The following is a 25,854-nucleotide window of genomic DNA, read 5'->3' as shown; positions in this document are numbered from 1 at the left end:
ACAAAGGCGGTCGGGCGTGGCGCTGGCCACCCACCCCCTCGTGTACCGTTCCGGCCTTCATAGGTGCTCGCTAACAGCACTTGCCCCAGCAGTATGTTAAGGCTATACGGGGGAACTAGGTCTTTGTGGGAGTGTGTGTGTGCGAGAGTGAGTGTGTGCCTCAAATATTGGAAGAAGTCACCCCCTGTGAGTGGCTGGCTGAGGTGCCATCTGTTGAGGAAGTACTGAAGGCGATCCGGAGTCTAAGACCAGGAAAGGCACTGGGCAGAGATGATCTCCCAAGCGAAATGCTGAGGGAGGGTGGCGTTTGTGCACAGACTGCCCTATATGACATCATAACAACAGTCTGGACCACTGGACGGGTTCCGCAGGATTGGAAGGATGCCCTGATGGTCCCCCTCTTTAAGAAGGGGGACCGCACAGACTGTAACAACTACAGGGGCATCTCACTCCTCAGTGTGCCGGGAAAGGTCCTGGCAATGATTATTCAACATCGCCTTGCTAGGCACGCTGAGGAGAGGCTTGCAGAGCCCCAATGCGGTTTCAGGAAAGGGCAGTCCTGCACAGATGCCATATTTTCTGTCCGTCTGCTACAGCAGAGGTGTAGGGAATTCCAACAAGACCTACATCTCTGCTTCATTGACCTGGTCAAGGTCTATGATACCATCTGTAGGCCTGGGCTCTGGGTTGTTCTTCGTGCTTTCGGAGTACCTGACCCTCTGCTCAAGATCATTAAGAACCTTTATGATGGGTAGCGGGCCCGGGTAAAACTACATGGCCGGGAGTCACAGCCATTCCCTGTACACCTTGGGGTGCGACAGGGATGTCCTCTGGCTCCCACATTATTAAACATCTATTTTGGCCATGTAGTTCGTGAAGCCTTCAATAGCTGTACCGGGGAAATTTCCATTTGGTACAGATATAATGGGAGGCTGATCGATGCCCGGGTGCGATCAAGGGATGGCTCCCTATTGGTCAACCACGTTATGTATGCCGATGATTTGGTAATAGATGCTCATTCAGAGGAGTAGTTGGGGCCTTACCATCAGCCCCACCAAAACTAAGCACCTGCATGGGTATTTTGTACCATCGGACACTCGACCCACACAACTCCCAATCGGTGATGGGGCAGTTGTGGAAAGAGTGGAGAGTTTCCCATACCTGGGCAGTTTGCTTATGGCCGGCTCCAGATTAACAGCAGAAGTCTCACTCCGAATCAGTCGAGCAGAAATATCTTTTCATCGGTTACGTAACGCTGTGTGGAAGCTACCTGGTCTGTCGCACCGCACGAAGATTCAGGTCTTCTCTATGCTTTCGAAACGTGGACCCCCTTAATGGAGCATCTTCGCCAGTTAGAAACATTTAGGCTGGCCTGCCTACGAACCATCCTGGGTTTAACCAGGCTGGATTGTGTGAGGAGCTCACAAATCCTTGAAAAATCTGGGCAAAGTCCCATTGGTGAGCTCCTCCATCAGGCAAGGCTGCGTTGGCTGTGTCATGTAGCCCGCATGCCCAGGCACCGCATGCCTAAACAATGGCCATTCCCGTTACTGGGACCGCACCACAATTTGAAATTGCCACCATGGCCTGGAGTGGTTCCGCCGACAGCGGAAGCCAGGCGTACAACGTGGGGAGTACGGACCAATCAACGAGCACCACATCATCTCCAGCCGACTGGCACTGCCAGGACCAACCAGCAGATACCGCATCAGAGGTGATGCGACCACTGGAGGGAGCCGCCATTTTCTCCACCACACCTGGCGACGGCGTCAAAAATGAACATCGACAGCTGGGGACGGAGCCGTCGTTCGAGCAACGACTGCCCGTCTTGACGGCATTTTCAGCAGAGGGCGGCGACTGGGGAGCCTTTGAGCGATGATTCCTCGCTCACCAAGAGATGCCCAATTGGACTGATGACGAGGCGTTGCGCGCCCTTCCAGCGACCCTGGATAATGACGTCCTCGCCACCCTCATGACGACTCCAAGGTCGAGCTGTTCCACACTACAGATGGCGCTTGGTCTTTTGGCTATGGTCTACGGACCGCCGTCCGATAGTCGCCATCACTTCCACGCTCGGCGCAAGGGTGAGAAGGAGTCTCCTCTCGCGTACCGCACAGCTCTTCTCGCTAAGGCAGCTTTTCCACGCATGGACTGCGAAGGCATCGATGCTATGGTTACGGAGAAGCTTTTAGCACTAGCACAAGAGCTGGGCATTGTAGTCCTCGCTGTAGACGACGCTGACATATGCTCCTTGCGCGCCGCAAGGAACATTCATGCTCATTTGGTCCTGAAACGGCGGCCACCCCTCATCGCCAGCGCTTCGACTTCGGCGTCCAGCGGAACATCGCCCAACCATCGGAGGTTTTTGCCACCGGTCGACTCGGGGAGTGGAGGTCTGGTGGCCGACCACCTCAACACTCGGCGCGCCAGCAAGAGCAGTCGAGGACTGCCGCAGCCCTCGTTACCTGCTTCAACTGTGGCCTCCGGGGCCTCGTTGCTTCAGGATGCCGAGCTCCACGACAGCGTGCATCGGAACCTCGGCCGGACGACGCCCAAGGTCGCAAGTCGACACAGCATCCTCCGGAAAGTCGCGGCACCACACATGCTCAGCCCCCACACATACCACACACGACTCACTGCGGACGGCACTTCACCATCCGTACTAACCATGCGGCACTGCAATATGCCCTTCGTGTTGACCAACCATCGGGACACCCCTCACGTCTGAAACCGTTCGTCGCGCCACATACCGCTTCTACATATCACAAGGGCCGAGCATGTAATGTGTCCGTTGACTCTGAGAATGTGGTACCGCTGCCTGGTCCTCACCTGCCACTAACTGTCCCGCCTTCAGATGCCCCGGAATTGACGGCTTCCCGGACGCATCCACCACCCAATCCCGATGGTGAGTGTGCAACCAGGAGGCCCACTTCGTCCCCTCAGGGGCTACCCGCCTCAGCCACCAGACGACCCAGCCCTGTCCCTTACGATGGACTAGCCATTCGAACTCGTGCTAGATTGCACCGTTTTTCATGATGTTTTTGCTGGATCCATTGCACCCACATGCGCGTCGCGGTGACCACTTACCTGTTCACGTGTTCCTTCTCTCGCCACGGATTGTACGTCGATTTCGGGCAGGGTGCGTTGTCTGGCCGGGTGGGGGGATGATGTGTATAATTGTCCATAGTGTTCATTTGTACAGGTGGGTTGGGGTAAATTATTGCGGGTGTTACTGTTGTTCTTGTTGTTAATGAGGCGCATGGGGTTCCGGTTCGTATTAAGATATTTTATTGTACTTGTTGTTGCAGCCAGGACGGCTTCAGGCTGTACAGGGGGGGTGATATAATGGTGGTATTGAGACGTACGCACATCAGCTCTGGTTAGCTCCCATTACTTACCTGTACAGGGCGATTGTGATATCCCTAGCCGGGGCCCCGCCCGAGGGGGAGGGGGCTGTGTGGTGTTTCGATCCCCCGCGCCCCTCCGAACGGGTGGGGGCTGCTTGGTGTGCTGTGATCCCACAGAGCCCCGCCCCTCGGTGGGGAGAGAGTTGGGTAGCATGGACAAGCCGAAGCCAGAAGAACCAGCTGAAGACTGAAGTCCACCTCGCTAGACCCTGGGATTCCTCTGACCCGCTGTCCTAGTAAGGGTCGGGCAGAGCAAGCCAGTGGTGCGACCCCAGAGCCTCGGAGCCGACGTCCTTGTAAGGGCCGGGTCCGTGTGGCTGGTGGTCGAGACCAGCGCCTTGGCTGGGCCAGGTCAGGTAGCCTCCTTGAGAGGAGGGTCGAGGTATAGGTGGGCAGTAGGCGAGTTAGCTTGGGAATACCTCCCTTGAGAGCAGCGGGTGAAGAGGCCATTACCTCTTCGAGTGTGAAGCTGTAACGGGGCTAAGTGTTAATAAATAAGTGTTTCCTCTACTTCAACGACTCTGTCGTCAGAGGAACCGACTACACACAGACACAAAGGCGCCCCACAGGCTATACATATGTAGTGGTGATACGCGCTGGGTGTATATGTCGTGTGCCAGCGCGTATGTACGGGTGTGTGTGTGGTGACGCGCGCTGACGGGGAGGAGCAGGCGTCAGTGCGCGGGTGGGGGTAGTGCTGCTGATTGGCTGTGTGCCGGTGACGCGCCCAGAGGGAGTGATCGGGTAGCAGCGCGGTGTGATTGGTCGAGAAGTGGAAACACGCGCTGAGCGGAACCGGATCGTAGGGATAGCGCGTGTGGATTGGGTAACTGAGGAGCGGTGCCGACGTTGAGGTCCGCATCCGCTCCGTCTCCCGGGAAGAAGGGGTATATAAGGTGATGCACAGAGGAGCAGGGGGCAGAAGTGGAACCATCTAAGAATGAAGACGAAGGTGCAGAGATAGAGCCCGGAGAGGAGAGTAATGGAGAGTAGAAGAGAGTAAGGTATAGTGTGTAGCCAGCGAGAGAGAAAGGTCTACACGAGCTGAGTAATGTATAGTGTGTAGCCAGCGAGATAGAACGGTCTACACGAGCTGAGTAATGTGTAGTGTGTAGCCAGCGAGAGAGAACGGTCTGCACGAGCCGAGTATGCATACGGTGTAGCCAGCGAGAGAGAAAGGTCTGCACGAGCCGAGTATGCATACGGTGTAGCCAGCGAGAGAGGTGCAAAGTCTACACGAGGCGAGTGGAGAGTGTAGCAGAGGCGCAGAGTCTACACGAGGCGAGAGAGGAGTGTAGCCGAGGCGCGGAGTCTACACGAGGCACAGAGAGCCGGCAGCACAGAATCCAGAGTCAAGAGAAGTGCATTGTGAAGAAGAGAGGCCACGCGTTGTATTGTTACAAGTCAAGATTTAATAAAAGAAGTGTGTTCCCGTCAAGGAGTTTCCTGCCGTCATTTTCCAATACTTCATCTGGCGTCAGAAGTGAAACGGGCTTCCAAGCATGGAGACAAGGAAGACCCGTAGGACCCACGGGATTGACCGCGAGGAAAACCTGGACGACTCGGGGCCGCTGGTGGCGGGGGGCGAGGAGGAAGACTTGCCCACGCTACAGGATCCGTCGACGGCGCCGGCCGAGCGACCGGGGACCGAGGCCGTGCTTCGTGAGGCGCACTCCCGACTGGCGGAGCTGCTGCTCGCCGCCGCGTCCATCTTGGCGGAGATCAGCTCGTCGGGAGGAGCGGGGACGGTGGGGGACATTTTACAAGGTCGCCCCGCAGATTCCCGCCAAAACGAATGGGGGATTCCCGCCATTGCGCCTGGGCCTACTTTTGGCGGGAACGGCGAGCGCCACGTGGTGGTGGGTTCCCAAGCGCGCGCATCGACGTCATCAGCGCGCGAGGGGGTCCGCCATTTTACGTCTGCCGCTGGAGCCGCCATCTTACACACCGACAGAGAGGCGGAGAGGAACCACGAGGCGGATGACTTCATTTTTCAGCAGCGTCTGCCCACGTTGTCAGCCTTCAAGGCGGAAGGCGGAGACTGGGGCAAATTTCAGCGAAGGTTTTTGGCGCATCAAGAGATGTCAGCGTGGTCCGATGCTACGGCGCTGCGGGCGTTGCCTGCCCTGCTGGACGACGACGCGCTCGCGGCCTTCAGGTCTGCACGGAAGTCGGACCGCTCCACGCTGAAGGATGCGCTGGGTTTGTTGGCCAGGGTCTACGGACCTCCCTCGGCGTGCCGCCATCATTTCTACGCAAGACGGAAAGCGGCCACGGAGACCGCGCTGGCCTATCGCACGGCGTTGCTGGCTCTTGCTGATGCTGCGTTCCCTCGGATGGACGAGGAGGGCCAAGACGCGATGGTTTTGGAGCAGCTGCTTAAGTTGGCGCAGGACCTGGGGGTCCCTATCAACACAGCTGACGAGATTGATATTTCTTCTTTGAGAGTCGCCACGAGTATTCAAGCGCACGAGGCCCTACAACGGAAACAAGGAGTTGGTTGCAACGCTGCTGTCGTCGCAGCTCCGGGTTCGGTGGTCACCGAACCCCAAGTCGTCAGCCCACGAGAGGAGGCGTTCGCCACGGGACGACCAGGGGACTGGAGGCCGGGGGCTCGGTCGCCTCTGCGATCGGGCCGAAAGTCGGAGCATCCAAGATCTACTCCGACCCTCGTCACGTGCTATAACTGCGGCCTCCGGGGCCACGTGGCGTCCGGGTGCCGCGCTCCGCGTCAGCGCGCCATGGGTGCTCGGCTGGACGACGACCGAGATCCCAAGTCATCTCTACAATCCCCGGCAAGTCGCGGCACCTCACACGCTCGGCCTGTTTATTCGGCACACATGGGACGCCGCGTTGCGGCGGAGGAGGGCCGGTTAAGGTTCGGGGATTCGGTTCGGCGAGGGGGGTTCGGCCGGGACCAGGGAGACATCGAATGGGCGGAATTGGGGCATAGAATTGTGGCTGCTTCGGCGGGTTCGTCCGTTGTTACGGGATCTATTGATGGGGTCGAGATTAGGGTGTTAGTGGACACGGGGGCATCGGCAACTATTATATCGGACCTCATTTATGATATTCTCCCAGTCCAATGTCGTCCGCTGCTTCCAGTGGATGTGCCATTTTACGCCGCTAATGGGGGATCGTTGGGCATTATCGGTCAGATTAGGGCGTCCATTTGCATTGGAAATATCAAATTGTCGGGACCCGTTTTCGTTTCGTCTTCTTTGGCGGTTCCGTGTCTTTTGGGCACTGATTTTTTGGCTAAAATGCCCATTAAAATTCTTATCGATCAACGATGCATTGAACTGCCATCGGGTCGCCGGATTGCATTTTTGACGAGCCCTACTGACATTCGGACGGCGTGCGCTACGATACAAGCGGTGGCGACACAGACCGTGCATGTGCCCCCGGGTTCACAGATGTTGATTCCCCTCCGGTTGCGGAAACCATGGGTGAGGGAGGCTTCGGAACAAAGTATGCTTTTGGGTCCTTCTAACAAGGCTGTCGGGGGTCTTGATTTATCGGTGGCTCACACTTTGGTGCGGGCTGACAGGGATCCGTTTGTGATGGTTTTGAACGCGGGGTCGCGGCCAGCTGTCATTCCACAGGGCACCGTGCTGGCTCACGCGGCGCGGGTCCCTGTGGATGATGGGTTGGTTGCGCAGGTGGGCTCGAGCCCCGCGCGGAACGTTGAGCCAGGGGAAGACCTTGAGTGGGTCCATTCGCTATGCGCCGCCTCGGACGATTTGTCGGCGGCGCAGTTGGGTGCGCTGCGCGAGTTGCTCATAGAATTCTCTGATGTGTTCAGTAAACATGAGTATGACATTGGGTGCACAGATTTGTTGCACCACCACATTGAAACGGGCGATGCGGCGCCGGTCAAGCTAAATCCCTTCCGACTGAGTCCCGTGGAGAAGGAACATGTTCAGTCGGCTGTTAACGAAATGCTAGAAGCCGATATTATTTCGCCCTCCTCTAGCCCGTGGGGAGCGCCTATTGTGCTGGTTAAGAAGCAGGACGGGTCCCTGCGATTCTGCGTTGATTTCCGTCGCCTGAATAAGATCTCTGTGGCTGACGCGTATCCGCTCCCCAGGATGGATGAGTCCCTCGATGCATTGTCTGGTGCGCGATATTTTTCGACTCTTGATTTGTTATCGGGGTTTTGGCAGTTGCCGCTCGACGAAGAGTCGAAACCTAAGACAGCATTTCGGACTCCAGGGGGGCTGTTCCAGTTTAACCGGTTACCCAGGGGACTTCACTCCTCTCCAGCGACGTTTCAGCGACTTATGGAGTTGGTTTTGTCGGGCTTGCAGTGGGATACATGCTTGATTTATATGGACGATGTCATTGTTTTCAGTAAAACGTTTGAAGAACACCTCCAGCGATTGAGAGGGGTGTTCTTGCGAATGCGATCGGCTAAGCTGAAATTTAAACCGGCCAAATGTCACCTCCTTCGGAAGTCGGTTAGATACTTGGGTCACATTGTCGATTCTTCGGGGATCTCCACCGATCCCGCGAAGACGGATTGTGTCGGTTCGTGGCCGACACCTACGTCCGTTTCCGACGTGCGTAGTTTCATCGGGTTTGCTTCTTATTATCGGCGGTTCGTTGAGCACTTCGCCACTATTGCAAAACCCTTGCACGCTCTAACGGCGAAGGGAGTGAAGTTCAAATGGGGACCGGAGGAGGAGGCCGCGTTTCGCTCCCTCCGGGACGCCTTGGTGGGTGCCCCACCCTTGTGTTATCCCGATTTTGCCAGTCCCTTTTTGCTGGACACGGATGCTAGCAACACGGGCATTGGGGGGGTGCTATCCCAAGTCGTTGGGGGTGTCGAAAGAGTTGTCGCCTACGGTAGTAGGGTGTTGTCTCCGGCGGAGCAGCGCTACTGTGTCACCCGTCGCGAGCTGCTTGCCATTGTTTTTTTTGTGCAGCAGTTTAGGCCATATCTTTATGGTCGTCACTTTACAGTCCGAACGGACCACGCGGCGCTACAGTATTCATTGAGGGTCGCCCAGCCCTCGGGCCAGTTGTCGCGTTGGTTGGAAGTCCTCCAGGACTATCAGTTTACGACTACGTACCGTAAGGGGTTGCGACACACGAATGCCGATTGCTTGTCGCGGTTGTTGCCTTGTGATGAATGCGCGTGTTTGTCGGGATCGGCGCGCTGTAAACCGACGCTTGCGGGGGAGATGGGGGCACTGGCTGCGACAGCGGGCGCACCGATCAGGGATGATTCCACTGCCTCTCAGGGTCGGGACTCGCTGCTCTCGCTGTCGCTCAGCGAATGGGGCCGCCTCCAGATGGCGGACAGCTCGCTGCTAGCATTGCGCCGCAAGGTTGGGGGTCCCGAGGGGGACCAGGAGCGTACCGGCTCCTATGTACTTGAGCAGGGAGTGTTATTGAAATGGGACAGTTTGTCCCGGCGGAACGCACTCGTGGTGCCTTCCGCTGTGAGGGGGAGGGTTGTCTTGGCGGCACACGAACGCCTCTTGCACTTGGGAGTTAACAAGACGCTTGCCCTGCTTCAGCGTGACTATTACTGGCCGGGAATGGGAAGTGATGTGGTGCATATTCTGAAGGGGTGCGTTGAGTGCGCCAGGCGTAAACCACCGGCCGTGGCAGCTAATCCACCGCTGCAATCTATTCAGGTCTCGCGTACCAATGAGCTCGTTGCACTCGATATTTTGGGGCCCTTCCCAGTCACGCCGAGAGGGAATAAATATTTGTTAGTGGGGGTCGAATACTTTACCCGATGGCCTATGGCGTGGCCTCTCGCTAACCAGTCGGCAGCGGCTGTGACGGATGCCTTCGTCCAGGGCTATGTCCTGGACAAGGGGGCTCCCGAACGCCTGCTGACCGACCAAGGTAAAAATTTTTCGAGTAAATTGTTGCAAGAGGTGTGCGATCTGTTGGGTACCAAGAAGGTGCGTACCTCCCCGTACCACCCGCAGACTGACGGGATGGTGGAGAGACTCCACAAAACCTTGACTTCCATGCTGTGCCAGCAGGTGTGCGAGGCACATGTAGATTGGGACCTGCAGGTCCCGGGAGTCCTTGCCGCGTATAGAATGGCCCCCCATGCAGCTACGGGGTTTTCCCCATTCTATTTGATGTACGGTCGGGAAGCTGACCCGCCAATAGAAACGCAACTTGGCCTGTCCGCTCCACGAACTAATTCTAATTTGGCAGAACATATTAAGTTTAATATTCATAAGCTGACAGAGGCGAGGGAGGCCGCACGGCTTAATTCGCGGGCTCGCCAAATTGCTAATGAACGGTTGCGGGCACGGAAGGTGTCCATGCACGAATGGAAACCAGGTGACAGGGCCTGGCTGCATTGCCCTCAGGCACCCTTGGCTACGTCGCCTAAATTGTTGAGACCGTGGAGGGGACCCGTGGAGGTCGGGCGCGTTGCACGGCCCCAGTGCGTTCAGATAAAGTGGGGAAAGCGCCGTTGGTACGTTCACCCCTCCCGACTGAAACCGTTCTCGCCTCCATATGGCCTCCCCGTGTGTCGTGATGGCCGGGCGTGTGACGTGACCGGCGACCCAGAGGGGGAAATGTCTCTGCCTGATCCACACGTATTTTCGCCTGATCTGCTCCCAGGTGTCTCGGAACTGACAGCTGCCGATCACCGGCGGCCGGATCTCCGCGGCGGGGCCGGCCCCTTCAGGCCCGTTCCGCGCCGTCTGGAGCAACCGGAACCGCCGGACGGTCGTCAGTGTCCCGCCCCATATGATGGACCAGCCAGACGGACTCGCGCCAGGTCGTGCTACTTTGCATGACCTGCCTCGTGAGGAGTCGGGGCAGTTGGAGCGCCTCGTCACTGCGTGTAGTCGCAGGGACGTGGGGCGCGTTCGTTTCGAATTTGCTCGTATCGTGTTATTGTTGACTTTTCGTGTTCATTGTCAATCTGTACATAGTTATTCTTGTCGTTGTTGTTGTTGTGTTATGTTACGGGGCACACTCGGGGGGTTACGGGGTTTTTTTTTGTTGGTTGTCGTTTTATCATCGCGGTTGGTTGTTGTTAGCAGCCGGGCCGGCTGCGAGCTATGTGGGAGGGGGTGATGTAGTGGTGATACGCGCTGGGTGTATATGTCGTGTGCCAGCGCGTATGTACGGGTGTGTGTGTGGTGACGCGCGCTGACGGGGAGGAGCAGGCGTCAGTGCGCGGGTGGGGGTAGTGCTGCTGATTGGCTGTGTGCCGGTGACGCGCCCAGAGGGAGTGATCGGGTAGCAGCGCGGTGTGATTGGTCGAGAAGTGGAAACACGCGCTGAGCGGAACCGGATCGTAGGGATAGCGCGTGTGGATTGGGTAACTGAGGAGCGGTGCCGACGTTGAGGTCCGCATCCGCTCCGTCTCCCGGGAAGAAGGGGTATATAAGGTGATGCACAGAGGAGCAGGGGGCAGAAGTGGAACCATCTAAGAATGAAGACGAAGGTGCAGAGATAGAGCCCGGAGAGGAGAGTAATGGAGAGTAGAAGAGAGTAAGGTATAGTGTGTAGCCAGCGAGAGAGAAAGGTCTACACGAGCTGAGTAATGTATAGTGTGTAGCCAGCGAGATAGAACGGTCTACACGAGCTGAGTAATGTGTAGTGTGTAGCCAGCGAGAGAGAACGGTCTGCACGAGCCGAGTATGCATACGGTGTAGCCAGCGAGAGAGAAAGGTCTGCACGAGCCGAGTATGCATACGGTGTAGCCAGCGAGAGAGGTGCAAAGTCTACACGAGGCGAGTGGAGAGTGTAGCAGAGGCGCAGAGTCTACACGAGGCGAGAGAGGAGTGTAGCCGAGGCGCGGAGTCTACACGAGGCACAGAGAGCCGGCAGCACAGAATCCAGAGTCAAGAGAAGTGCATTGTGAAGAAGAGAGGCCACGCGTTGTATTGTTACAAGTCAAGATTTAATAAAAGAAGTGTGTTCCCGTCAAGGAGTTTCCTGCCGTCATTTTCCAATACTTCACATACTCAGACATTCACTCACACACATTCACATACTCACATTCACACACTCACTCGTCCAGACACTCACTCACACTCACTCAAACACTCATCTCACTCATTCACCCACACACTCACACATTCATCCACTCACACTCACCCACACATCACACACTCACACACACATTCACACTCACACACATTAACTCACACAAAGTGACTCAATTACACATTCACCACTAAGTGGTGGTGACGTCACCACGACGATTGTTCCAGGCTATGTGCATATCAAGTCCACGTGAAGTGTCGAACGCCCGCTGGCATGAGGTCACGGGGCAGACCCAGGTGCCACAGGTCGACTCACTGAGATGACTGGCCAATGCACCACCTGTGACACCTACTGTGCCAACTTGCTGTGCTTTGGCTACCCAGTGCTCCACTCATTGTTGTGAGCGTCGCTCCTCCGACTTCTGTTGCCCAGTAGCTTCCTTCACGAGCCTCGTCTACAAAGGCCAATAGTGACACCGCTGGTACCAGTCATCGGCAAGTCCACCCAGCTCCACATCCTCATGTACCACATCACTCCATCCTTTCTCTAGCCCGTTCCGCACCAGTTTAGCCCCCTCGATCCGGCCGAACAAAAGCTGTTTGGGCATGCGGTGATTGGGCATACGGTGATTGGGCATGTGGGCTACATGACCCAGCCAATGCAGCCTAGATCTTTCAAGGATTTGTGAGCTCCTCACACAATCCAGCCTGGTTAAACCAAGGATGGATCATAGGCAGGCCAGCCTAAATCTTTCTAACCGGCGAAGATGTTCCATTAAGGGGGTCTATGTTTCGCAAGCATAGAAAAGGGAGGGAATAACTGTGGCCAAGAAGACCTGAAGCGTCGTTCGGAGCAACAGACCAGGTAACTTCCACACAGCATTACACAACCGATGAAAAAATAATTCCGCTCGACTGCTTCAGAGTAAGACCTATGAGCTGGTCATGAGCACACTGCCCAGGTATGGGAAACTCTCCACTCTTTCCACAACTGCCCTATCACCAATTGGGATTTGTGGGGGTGGAGTGTCCGATGGTACAAAATACCCAGGCAGGTGCTTAGTTTTGGTGGGGCTGACGGTAAGGCCCCACCACTTAGTGGCAATCTCCTGGTTCAGCAGCAGCGCCTCAAACTCCTCCTCTGAGTGAGCAGCAATTAGCAGATCATCAGCATACATAACATGGTTGAGCAATAGGGAACCATCCCTTGACCGCACTCGGGCATTGATCGGCCTCCAATTGTATCTGTACCAGATGGAAAATCCCCCAGCACAGCTATTGAGGTTTCACGAACTACGTGGTCGAAATAGATGTTAAATAATATGGGGGCCACAGGACATCCCTGTCGCACCCCAAGGTGTACAGGGAATGGCTCTGACTCCCGGCCACGTAGTTTTACCCAGGCCCGCTCCCCATTATGAAGGTCCTTAATGATCGTGAGCAGAGGGTCATGGACTCCGAATGCACGAAGAACCCAGAGCCCAGGCCTACTGATGGTATCATAGGCCTTGACCAGGTCACTAAAGTAGAGATGTTGGTCTTGTTGGAATTCCCTACACTTCTGCTGTAGCAGACGGACAGAAAATATGGCATCTGTTCAGGACCGCCCCTTTCCTGAAACCGCATTGGAGCTCTGCAAGCCTCTCCTCAGCATGCCTAACAAGGCAATGCTGAATAATCCCTGCCAGGACCTTTCCTGGCACACTGAGGCGTGAGATGCCCCTGTAGTTGTTACAGTCTGTGCGATCCCCTTTCTTAAAGAGGGGGACCACCAGGGCATCCATCCAGTCCTGCCGAACCCATCCAGTGGTCTAGATTGTTGTTGTGATGTCATGTAGGGCAGTTGGGGGGGGGTGATGTCCGCCTCCCCGCTCCCTGCGAGCGGGCGGGGCGCAACGTCCACCCCCTTCGCTCCCCCCTCCTCCTCATTGGCCGCTCCTCGCCAGGCCCCCGCCGATCGGGTGACCAGCTCCCCCTCTCTGAGGGACATTGCTACTCGGCTGGCTCATCACCACCCAGAGTTATCCCACACACACTTCCATATACACCACCAAAAATACGGAGATGTCTGTGTGCACGCACGTGCCCCTGCAGGCGCTCGTTGTACACAACGGCTAGTGCTAAACAATAGCAGTATGAATATGCACGCCGACGTCCACGTACACCACCACTAATACGGAGGTGGCTGCGTGCCCGAGCATGCCTCTGCAGGCGCTCGTTGTACGCTAGCCTAAATAGCAGTTTGAATTTGCACACCCCACCCCCACCGTGGATATGCCTTAATCCGCTGTGCAAACAGAAGCTAATGCTTGTTGAAAAGGAACGGCAGGGATAGGGCTATGGGGCACGCCTCGCCGTTAAGGTTATATTTATCATCCAAACACGCTGTGCAATTGCGCGTGAGTGCAAGCGAGCGGGCGCAATGCACTCCACCCCTGCCCCCGCCCCAGGTACTCGTGGCACATTGCAGGCACGCGCCTTCCACACACACGCGCGCAAACACACGCAAACAATAACGCACAAACGACAGTGAGGGGAGTTTATCGCACCCAGCCCGCACCCGAGTTACTCACGCGGCGCTGCAGACGTGCGTCTTCCACACACAAATCACAGACACCACGCCAAGGTTCTACCGACACACACAGAAATCACACTATGCCGATGCTCTGAACTAAAGTTTATTAATGGCGCAAATATTCGCTACTTGGAGGGGGTATATTCCTCGAGGAGAGCCTAGCCTAACACTGCCTATGACCCCAGTTACACAAACGTCCTACCACGTACCTCGTAAATGTACTCACGGCATCGCACGGACGCAGAGAGTCAGAGGGAGAAAGACGAGCGAAACCCTCACTTCTCACTGCCTCGTAGCAGCACTCGCTGGCATCACATGGATGCTGCGAGCAGCTCGAGGAGGCAGGATGGCAGGGAGGGAGTCCGGATCACCCGGAAGTTGAAGATAACTAACCGAATCGTTGACTTTGAGAAAGGTGGCACGAAACAGTTGAGGCACTTGACTTTGAAAAATCTAGCCGTAAAGCCTGGCGCCTCCTGATGTTGATTGGAGCAGCCGCGACATAAGCCAACAAACCTCCACATGTCAGTCCTGACGACATAGGCAACTTATTAACATTTCACGAACTTCGATCGACAAAAACACAAGACAGCAAGTCTACAAATAACTTTATTGTACAATAGATAACTGCCAAGAAACCTCTGAATTCTCCCATTCGTTCTTAGTGGAGGAAGTAGATGCCAGTATTGCCCAGTTGACATGCAGGAAAGCCTCCGGTCTTAACGATATTTATCCAGAATTCATCAAGAACTTAGGACCAAGAGTGAGAAAATGGCTAGCCACATTCTTAACTGACATCGATTCCACAAGCAGCATTCTGAAGGAGTGAAAAGAGGCAAGGATAAAAGCTATTCTGAAACCAGGCAAGGATGCATCGGACGCTCAAAACTACCACCCTATCTTCCTACTCAGCGCCTACTATAAACTAATGGAGTGGCTTCTGCTCAAAAGGCTGATGCCCACGCTCAAGGTGATATTTCCCCATGAACAAGCAGGATTTAGAATTTGTTTAAATTGTTGCGACCAGGTGCTTGCTTTAACAAGTCACATTGAAGCCGTTCTCGAACACCAGCTCCAAACACATTTGCAGATGAGAGCTCAGAGTCAGGTGTGACACTTGAAGGGAGGGAGAAGTTCAAAATAGAAACATTTTATGTGGTCATTGATAAGCTAGTGGCATGCCTTGAACATCGCTTGGACGCTTACAAGCGTTTGGCCAAGTTCTGCTTATGTCAGATCAGGTGTCTAACAGTGATGTCATCGTGGAAAACGTAAATGCGCTCTCTGCTGCATATCCATCAGACCTGGACATGAACTTTTGCCAACGATCTCATCCAATTCAAGTATTTCATGTCTGACTCTGAGGGTGTGAAGTGCCCAACTAAATCGCTTGAGACATTGCAGGCACTTCATCTACAGTCAGTGTTCCCCAATGTTTTCGTGGCACTTTGGATTTTTCTAACTTTACCATATTAATAAAAAGTGTGCCGTACTTGGCCCTTCTCCTCTTCAACCATTATATATACGGAGTGGCATCTCTTGTAATCTCTCATTTACTTGATACAGCTGTCGTGGCTGTGACGGTTCCACCTGAAGACGGAAGCTTGTGTTGCCTCCGAAACGTCGTGATTTTTTATTTTATTTTACTTTTATTAATTTTTTACCTACGTGACTTTACCGAAAAAACCTAAGAATAGGGTGAGCAGACTTTTTCCCTTTTAGGCAAAAAAGTGAACTGCAGAGTAGCATGTGCCAAACACGTCTCAGCTCATTGTCAATATGTCAATAGAGTCAGACCTTGTCAGACAGCTAGATTTTGACGATCTAGTGCAGGGGTCGGCAACCTACGCCTCCGGAGCCGCATGTGGCTCTTTACGGGCTGCTTCTTGACGATATGTACGTATGTACAGTATGTACTCAGATGCATTGCGGCTCTTGAAATACTGAATTTTGTACCGAATTGGAAAGAAATGGCTCTTCTTGTTATTTTGGTTGCCGACCCCTGATCTAGTGGATGATTTTGCGAGGAGGAAGGCAACAAAGACAGCAATATAGGAAAGCAGGGGGGGGGGGGGGCTCCAAAAGACATGCGCCCAGGGACCATGATCTGGCCCTGCTTGTTGCTCTGCATCTAAATAAGCCATGCGAAAAGAAGAAGACGAAATGGTAGGGGAGGGACAGGGAGGGAGAGTTAGAGGTAGAGAATGGGAAATGGAGAAGTAGTGAGGCTTTAAGAGAGGAACAGGAGTTTAAGGAGGGGGACTGCATAATGTACTGCGGAAGGTTATTCCAGTGGACGTGTGCAGGGAGGATTGGGCATAGGGAGATGGAGGGACAGAGAGACAGAGGAAATTGGGAACTGACAGGACGAGAGGGGACATCGAAGGAGATGAGAGGCAATAAGTGGGGCAAGGCCCTAGGGAGATTTGAAGATGAGCATCAGGCATTTGAAAAGACAGCAGTAGTGAACGGGAAGCCAGTGAAGTTGAAGGAGGAGAGGAAAAGTGTGAGAATAAATGGGAGATTGAAAAAAACTTGTGCGGAAGCATTTTTTATTCGTTGTAGGGGAGTGAGGGCTGATGCAGGAAGACCAAGACGACGATAATTACGGTGGTCCAGACGGTTAAAAATCATAAAATGAACTAGGAGTGGGATAATAGTGGTATAGTGGGCGTGGCAAGTTAATTTGGTGGATCTTAATGGTAGAGTGGGCTGGGTTAGTGGTGGAGTGGGTTGGGCTAATTGAGGGAGTGGGCGGGACTCGTCGGGGAGTGTACGGGTCCAGTGAGTGAATGGGCATCCCTAGTGGTAGAGTGGGCGGGTGCTAGTGGGGGAGTGGTTCTCTGTATGAGTCTGGATGTTTTTGTGAGTCTGTAGCTTTGAGCTGATATACATATACGAGTCTCTTTGTTAATGTGAGTCTGGGGATATCTGTGAGTTTATGGGTCTATCTGAAACCGAGTTTCAGTGGAAGGCATTTGACTGGGAGCTCTGTGATATCCACTTTTGTGGGCCACTGTCTTACACAACTGCCTGCACTGCACCGTGAGATATCCATACAGATTATATTATTAGTCTCGTGACATCATAAGTACGGTCGATGATAGCATTGGGTACAATATCAAAACTATTCAATAATATTGAAACATTTACATTGGGAACGCCGCATGAGTAACCAGGAGAGTCCTCTTGTGAGTTACACCCAGTTTGTATTCTCCAGCACGTAGTCCATGCGAGAAGTTAGAACGCTTGACAAGCAAGAGAAGTGGAGTGAGCCAAATGGAAATTTACTAAACCTCATGCACCAAAAGCTCAACGCACTGACACTGGGAGGGGAGGAGTGGGGTCACTGGGAGTCTCTTCTCTGTTCCCTTGTTTCATCATCACCCCCTACACCACGGCTACCCCCACACACAAGTACAACACAAATCCCCCATATACAATACACACACAAAGAAACACACACAGATCCCCCATGTAGCCTCCATAAGCTGTTCGGGGAAAGTGCAGTTAGTGAGCACCTATTCAGGCTGACATGGCACACGAGGGTGTGGCCAGTGCCACGCTTGACCACTTTTGTCTCCACAGTGCTGATGTTTACACACTGCGATGGGTACTCAGTTAAGGCTGAATATACAAATACAAAGCTACACCTAATCACAGAGTGTGAATATTTATACAAGAGTAATCCAATGAGTGCAGTAGAGACAGGACAGAAAGTTACAACCAATACAAATACACGATAAGAGTGCAAAGTATAGTAAAGGTGAACAAATTACTTTAACATATATAAATGAAACTAAACTCTTTTTTTATCTAACCAGGTAAGGCCCAGAGCTATTATCTTGTTTTTCAGAAGCGAGCTGGCCACAAAAAAATAGCTCGAGGAAGTGGCTTTTCATGTGGAAGTATATACTGTAGCAGCAACATACTCTAAACGGATGTTTCTAAATGTGTAGAGAAAAACTGGAGAACCCAGAGAAAAAAATACAAGCGACCACGAAGAGACCATGCACACTCCAAATATACAGCAGGTGTCAGGGTCTGGATAGAACCCCCGACCTCCTGCATACCAGGCGAGGAAGATAACATCACACCACTGTGACGTCACTTAAACAAATACATAAAAGTATGCAAGTTCAAATTGCATTAATTCCCAAGCTTGGGAAAGGCAGTTAAACAACAGCAATAAACATTCCCAGGCCACACCAAGACAATGACAGTCTCCCAATAAAATTGTACATTAAAATTTTACTATTGATACATTGTTAAGCATTCCGAGGGTGTTGAAGTTCTGTTCTTTGGTATATAGATATATGTTTTCACAAAGATTAGAAATATCAAGTGTATTTGTTTAGCCAGGTTTTTAACCTGGAAATTTTCAATTGCAACTGTGATCTGAGGCACCGCAATCGAAAACTACTACATTAGAGCAATGAAAGAGAATTCAGAGCAAAAAATCGACAACATTGCCCAAACAATCATTCATAAATTCCTTCTAGCTTAAGTCGACTTGGAAGATTATTTTTAGACCGATCATAGCACAATTAAAAGTTAAAATACATGCATATTAAACAGATATAGGGTGACTATTGAAGTCATACATAAATAAACTAGGATATGCGCACGTGTGTGATACACACCCCTATGTACGAAATTTCATGCAAAAAATTCCTACTCAGTGAAACGATGGTGAGCTGCCAGACCATTTAAAATCCACCTGCATCCCCCCCCTGTTGTATGTGTCGGGTTATGAAATTTTGATGAAAATACTAAAAATTAATAATTTTCCGAAAAATGCGCAAATCGCATTAATTATGTTAATATGTGTATTAATATGCATACATTATGATGATGCGTGTAATTATATGCATAAATTATGATAATCGCTGAGATAATCGTAGTAATTTATGCGGATGCTTGCGACGATGTTAATGTGTGCAGTTGTGATAATTAGGCTCAGCTTCGTTTATCCAGAGTTGTCAATCAGGATAACACGATTATCATCGATTAAACGTTTACCGATTATCCTAGTGTGTGTTATGATATTTAAGGTCACCAGTTCAGATCTCATCACAGGATACAGCTCTTATGAATAAGACAGTTTTGCATGGACTTGGAAAGAAGCACTCGAACAGTTGGTGTTAAGCAATTTTATTCTAACAAGCATGTGACATTCTATCATGCAGGTCAAACATGCGTCAATAATTCATGAATAACCAAACTCTTATGCATTGCGATACTATGCATTCGATTAATATGAATAACTAAAATTCTTATGCAATTACGATATTATGCATTTGACTAAAATGAATGAATAAACACTTATGCATTTACTAAATTGAATAACTCAAAACTCTTATGCATTTTCGATATTGTGCATTCGACTAATATGGATAACTAAAATTATTATGCAATTACGAGAATAAGCATTGACTAAAATGAATGAATAAACACTTATGCATTTACTAAATTGAATAACTCAAAACTCTTATGTATTTTCGATATTGTGCATTCGACTAATATGGATAACTAAAATTCTTATGCAATTACGAGATTAAGCATTGACTAAAATGAATGAATAAACACTTATGCATTTACTAAATTGAATAACTCAAAACTCTTATGCATTTTCGATATTGTGCATTCGACTAATATGGATAACTAAAATTCTTATGCAATTATGAGATTAAGCATTGACTAATATGAATGAATAAACACTTATGCATTTACTAAATTGAATAACTCAAAACTCTTATGCATTTTCGATATTGGGCATTCGACTAATATGGATAACTAAAATTCCTATGCAATCGTAACCTCTACCTCTCCACCAGGCATCTCATTAGTTCGTTTTTGTATCGATCACCATCGGCGACTGGCCGAGTTTGAAAACAAGCATGACACACTTCATTTAGCGGTAATAAACAGCACTTATTGTATCCCAGAGGCGAAGGTGTATGTGAGGGCGGGTGTGGGGAGAGCGAGTCTGATTTTTTTAAATTAATTCTTCGGCGAGATTCTCTGACAAAGGGGAACTGGTTTGACAAGATTTTCTCTCTCTGTGCACGGTCGATTTGTAATGAGAATTTCGGGAGGTTGAGTTTGCCTCGACGAGTCTATTGATCGCCTATGTGATGAGCGGAACAAGGGACAGGCACGGATAACAACCTCACTCTTATAACCGACGGACTCTTAATCACTCGATGGGCCACGATTCCTCATGGCCAGCTGATGGTTCATGTAGTTGATAATCAGTCTTCCAATAATTGTGTAGGGTTGATACGACAGTAAGGGTGAACTAGATAGGATAGTCTCACAGGTGAGTGGGGTGTCGATGCGTGCGTGTGTGTGGGTCTATTGGTGGGGGAAGTTGTGGGTACGAACGACTTTCGGAGAGGGGCCCTCCTTGTCGCGGTTGCGGTGATCAGCTGCTGCAGGCTCCGCCCTCGGCTGACCCCGTACGATGATTGTCGGCGCGGTCAGGCGATGCACCTCGGCGTGGCGACACGGCACGGGAGCTGGGCTCGTACCCTCGTGTGCAGCAGGCGATGCACCTCGGCGTGGCGACACGGCACGGGAGCTGGGCTCGTACCCTCGTGTGCGGCAGGCGATGCACCTCGGCGTGGTGACACGACACGGGAGCTGGGCTCGTACCCTCGTGTGCGGCAGGCGATGCACCTCGGCGTGGTGACACGGCAAGGGAGCTGAGCTCGTGTACTCGTTTGGGTCAGGCGATGCCTCGTCCTTCTGGATGACGAAAAGCTTCTTCGTTGGCGGCGACGAGAAGAGATGGAGCCGAAGCCCTGGAGATCTGTGGTGGGGCCAGAGGCCCTGACGATCTGAGTTGAATGGATTTTTCCCCGGCTTATATTGAGAATATCCACTCAATCTTCCCGAGTTGTTTGAAGGCTGTCATATATCTTTCTGTGGGTTGAACACATCTCGTCCGTGTGTTTCGTGTGTTTATTAGTGAAGACACAGTTGTGTGACCCTTCTGGGAGGAGGGGTGTGGAATATTATTTGCTTGCGTGTGCAAATCTTGCTGTTTGTGCTCAAAACGTGATCACCCTCTTCTCTCTTTTGCGAGAGAAAACAAACTAAAACAGAGCGAGAATAAGCAGACACCCTCGCAATCACTCCTCGCGACCTTCCTAACCCTCCAAGCATTCATGGGCCATCTGTTTGTGCTGCGGGGAGACAAAGGCGGCCGTGCTTAACTCAAACACGCGAGCACTCTCCCTCTCTCCGCATCTCTTGCGAGAGAAAACAAACCATGTCAGCACAAACCCCCCCCCGCCCCTTTGCGACCTCTCTGCTCCCTTCTTGCCCGCCCCGCGCGGGTCATTCCGAGGCCAGACCCCGCTGGGAGACAAGGGTGGCTGAGGAGAGGTTTGCAATACATTTATGTGGTCCTGTGTGTTACATTTAATCTTGAATTATATTTTATGAGTTCCTTCGGTCTTGGTATCGGGGTTATCATTCGTCTATGTTTAATGAATATTCGTCATGATCCTCGTCACATTATTATTTTGGGTTTCGCCAAGTTTAGTTCTCCAGAGATTGGTGTTTATTCTGAGTTAATTTTTTTTATGTCCGGAGATTAAGTGTACTATGCACTTGAGCTTTCTGGAATTCGTACTCTTTAGTTTTTCGGAAGGTCGTGTAGATAGGAAACATATACTTCTAAATAATATGTATGCGGTGAATATAAGGGAATTACTAATAATAAAAATTATTGTTTGTTGGTTAATTATCTATGTTAAGTTTCTACTTTTCGGTAAGGAAAACGTTAAGAAAACGCGAGTTTCAACCGTTGTTTGCTCTGTACCTTATCTGGACATCTCCAGATGTCTTTGGGAGGTTAGTCCATACATCTTTGTCCATCTGGATGTCTATGACCTCTCTGTCACCGACTTCTTACCAGTTTAATGGCCGTTTCACAGATTCCTGGTGTGTTTGTAGTGGGTTGTTTTCATTATTTAATTAAAAGGTATATATAGATATAGTAAAAAGAGAAATGGTTTTTTTTTTATTATTCTTAATATTAATAACGGAAAACAGGGCATAGATACAACACCCCCCTGCATGCCACCCCTCCCCTGCATGCCCCCAACATCGCTTCCCTACACCACATATTCATAAATACATTTACACATTATTGGAATCACCACGCTCATCAGGATCTTGGAGCCGCGTTCACCCTCGGCTCCGTGTGGAGCTCACAGAGAGAGCTCCCAGCTCATTGTCGTCTCAGAGTCGGTGTCGGCGATCGGAGCGGTGGAGGTGAAATGAGCCTGGCTGCTGTTCCAGTTGCATGTGGGGCAGCTCCGTCTGCTGCAGGCCCAGCACGGCCTCTCAGCTTAAACATGAATAACCAGGCCTCCTTGGTGAGTCCATCTGCTCATTAGCTCCTTCTTCCCTTCCTCACTGAAGCGATTGTTTTGCACCCTGCAGCACAGAGAGAGGTCCACGCTGACGCGGGTTCACACAAAGACCCACGCAGCCCCCACAAAAACCACATTGGATGAAGGTCTCCCCATGCCGAGAGCTGCTTTACCATACTTCACCACCACACGGGTCATTGCAGGTCTGTGATGGCAGGGACTGCATATCTAGGATCGTAGTATAGTCCAAGGGTAAATTGTGCTGCACACTGCAGTATGTTGTCTGCAACTTAGCTCTTCTGCCTATAACGCCTGTGGTTATGCGCAGTGGTCACCCATCTAAGCACTATCCAGGCTAAAACCAGCTTATCTTGCAGATTTAAGATCAGGCACATTCCCAGTCGTTTGGTCATGTTCCTTGGTCTGATAATGAATAATAAATGCACTGGAATACACTCCACTACTAACCCCCACTTCTGCCATGTTCATAGCACACAAACGTGCTGTCAAGGTCCATTGCCCAAAACGTTGCCTTTTCCATGTTTTCTTCTGCTAAGGCCACAGTGTTACTGACGAATCTAAGTTGTTTTGTCTGTAGCAACAGAGCGCATATGAGACATGAGCAGCAGAGCTTACCCGAGGTTCCTCAATGCTTTGTTGGTGAACATGATGCCATAAAGAGCTGGGATCGATTTGTCCGTCAGTGAGCAGTCTATCAGACTACAGGGAGAGAAGAGGCACTGAGTGGGGTGAAATTGGAAAATAGTGTACACACACACACAAGATATGGAGAGCAACTCAACATCCTTTAATACAATAAGGGTGTAAATCTCGTAGAAATAGCTAAACAGAGGGAGAAATCATTTCGGACCCAGGAATTCAACCCTATTATTTGTCTATTCATTGTTTAATGCGGCTTTGTCCAACACGGCATTTTACAGGAACGTAACCCACCGCATTTGGCGAGGTCTGCCTGTGCAATATATTGTATTAAACATCGCGTTTGTCCATGAAAGGCCACTAGATACAGACAGAGTAGCCATAATCTAATCTGAATATTTATTTATATTGGAGAATCCGAAAATCTATGAAGCTCTTTATCACAGATGTCCACGCTACCCATCACGAGGCCAAGGCTGGTTTAAACTGTATATTGGGTAAGGTTAAAATAATGTTCAAATGTATAGGGTTGGCGTATAAGAGCCATTGGTGACTTTATGGCTTTAATAAGGGTCAGGTTATGGTGTTATTATTGTAAATGTAAGGGTGGGCAATTAATGTCAAGATTGTAGACGTTCATTAAATTAAATTCTTAATTGTAATCCATGACGTTAAATACAGATGTCCATCGATTATATCCAAGAGTGCCTATCTGGCTTCCAACATCCGGTGAAACCGGTAAAACCGCTTCAAAGGCTGTACCAGTACGGCGATCGGCACCATGTGCGTGACAAAACAAGTAGCTATCCTTTATTTCAGTGTCAAATAATATATACAGTACATTACACACTATATACAACTTAAACAATGAAAATACTGCACGCATATATTTTTTCATGACTAATAACTAGTCATAAAAACAGTAAATATACAGTGCGATCTGGCGAAAATTGCTTGCAATTCGGCGTTCGCCAGAGCACTGATCTGAAGGTTGCATCAGTCTGACGATTGTCAAACACAAGTTGTTGTTGCCAAACACAAGTTTGTTGTTGTCAAACACAGGTTGTTGTCGTCAAACACAGGTTGTTGTCGTTAAACACAAGTTGTTGTCAAACAAAAGTTGTCGTCATCAAACACAAGTTGTTGTCGTCAAACACAAGTTGTTGTCGTCAAACACAAGTTGTTGTCATCAAACACAAGTTGTTGTCGTCAAACACAAGTTGTTGAACAAGAGCGTAGTACACACATCACCCCATGCAGAGTCTTTGATATTGGAGTGGTGAGTGCGGTACAGTAAAGTCACTTTTTACAGGATATTTAGTTTATTTGTATATGTATTTAAGCGATTTTCATATCGAAAACTATTTAAAATATTAAATATATACAGAGCGCCTATAAACATAATCTAATTCAAGAACGTGCAAAAATAACCGGTTTTAAATAATGACGCGATTATCTGGTGTTATTGAAAATCCAGTACCCCCTTCCCCCCCGATGCTGCTGGATAATCGATGATCTACTGTATTAACATAATATAGTTTGAAACAATATCATTGGTTAGAGTAGGTAATGTGACAATTGTAATTGTATTGTTATTTAATAGTGGTTAAAAGTATTGTAATAAGTGTGGCTAATAACTTAATTGATGAGTGCATAAAAAAGAAAGTTATAAAAGACGTTAAAATACAACATTATGCTACTTGCTTATTAGCCTGTCCTAGGACGGAAGCTGTAATATTTACGAACAAAAATGAGCAGAGTATAATTGTATATTGTGTTAATTGAATGGCAGTGAATCTTGCACGAAAGTATGTCATAAAACACTGCATTTCACAATAGCACTGTATATAACTGACATTAAATGTGTTCTAATTCACTGCTCTGATACTTTATTCTCTTCTGCTTTCGGTTGCTGGGGTTCAAATACATTGGATTGCAGTACAATATCTGGAAAATCACCGATAAATGTCTATTTAACCAAAATATAGAAGCATAAATTAAACTTACCTTTTGTTTCAAGTGCTGAAGAAAAAATAGAAAGACCCCAAATCCACTTTGTGCTGCGTAAAATTATTGATTAGATTCACTTTCAATAATGAAACGTCAAATTTAAAGCGAATTTGCGAAAAATGTTTATTTCCGCTCGACCTTCTTAATGACGGGGGGTGCGGCATGTGGAGTGACGTCACGCGCGGGACACAACTCCCTCATTAATAATTATGAGTGGAAGACGTCACTACACATGGAGCTTCCACCCCTCATCAATTATCATGAGCCGATGACGTCACTCATGTGGACCACGCCCCCCCACCCCACTCATTAATATTCAAGAGCGGATGACGTCATTCCACATGGAGCTCCCCACCATCAATAATGAGCGGATGACGTCACTCATGTGGACCCCGCCCCCACTCCCTCAATAATAATGAGCGGATGACGTCACTCCCCTGTCACTTTCTGTAAAGAAACGTCTGCGTAGAGTTATTTATTTGGTTAACTTTCAATAAAGAAACGTCAAATATAAAGCGAATTTGCGGAAAAAAGTATTTCCGCTCGACCTGCGTGAGGGGGGGGGGGCGGTATGTGGAGTGACGTCACGCGCGTTACACACATTTCTGGGCTATTATAGTAGTAATACTGTGTTTTGTGTCCACGTGCATATATTTGTTTAGGTGCACTTATACGAGTGTGTGTGCATCAGGACATTACTCACTCTAACGTCTCCAAACTCCCTTCTCTCCCCAACATCCCGTCCGCTAAAAGTCGGAGTCCGCTGTCTCCAAACTTATTGCGACTCGTCCTAAACCCGCGTGGACGGGAAAAGGGACAGCGCTGACTCACTG

At 50.3% G+C, this 25,854-nt stretch overlaps 1 protein-coding gene across 5 annotated transcripts in view; it reads right to left on the bottom strand.

Moving 5' to 3' along the window:
• Nucleotides 1-14,053: 14,053 nt before the first annotated feature.
• LOC144738253 (ribonuclease inhibitor-like) overlaps nt 14,054-25,854 on the bottom strand; it is a 54,905-nt gene continuing 43,104 nt past the window's right edge. For 4 of the 5 annotated variants that reach the window (XM_078621259.1, XM_078621260.1, XM_078621262.1 and 1 more), the window contains 3 exons: nt 25,725-25,811; nt 22,988-23,071; nt 14,054-22,415 (listed from right to left, as the gene is read on the bottom strand). In XM_078621259.1, coding sequence (XP_078477385.1) covers nt 22,328-22,415; nt 22,988-23,071; nt 25,725-25,811 — 259 coding nt within the window. In that variant the 3' untranslated portion in view covers nt 14,054-22,327. The remainder of the gene's footprint in view (nt 22,416-22,987; nt 23,072-25,724; nt 25,812-25,854) is intronic. The other variant, XR_013589194.1, reaches the window with a different exon arrangement.

The sequence above is a fragment of the Lampetra planeri genome, chromosome 79, assembly GCF_965212315.1.
Source record: "Lampetra planeri chromosome 79, kcLamPlan1.2.h2, whole genome shotgun sequence".
NCBI lineage: Eukaryota > Metazoa > Chordata > Hyperoartia > Petromyzontiformes > Petromyzontidae > Lampetra > Lampetra planeri.
This window is presented reverse-complemented; position numbering and strand designations above follow the sequence as displayed.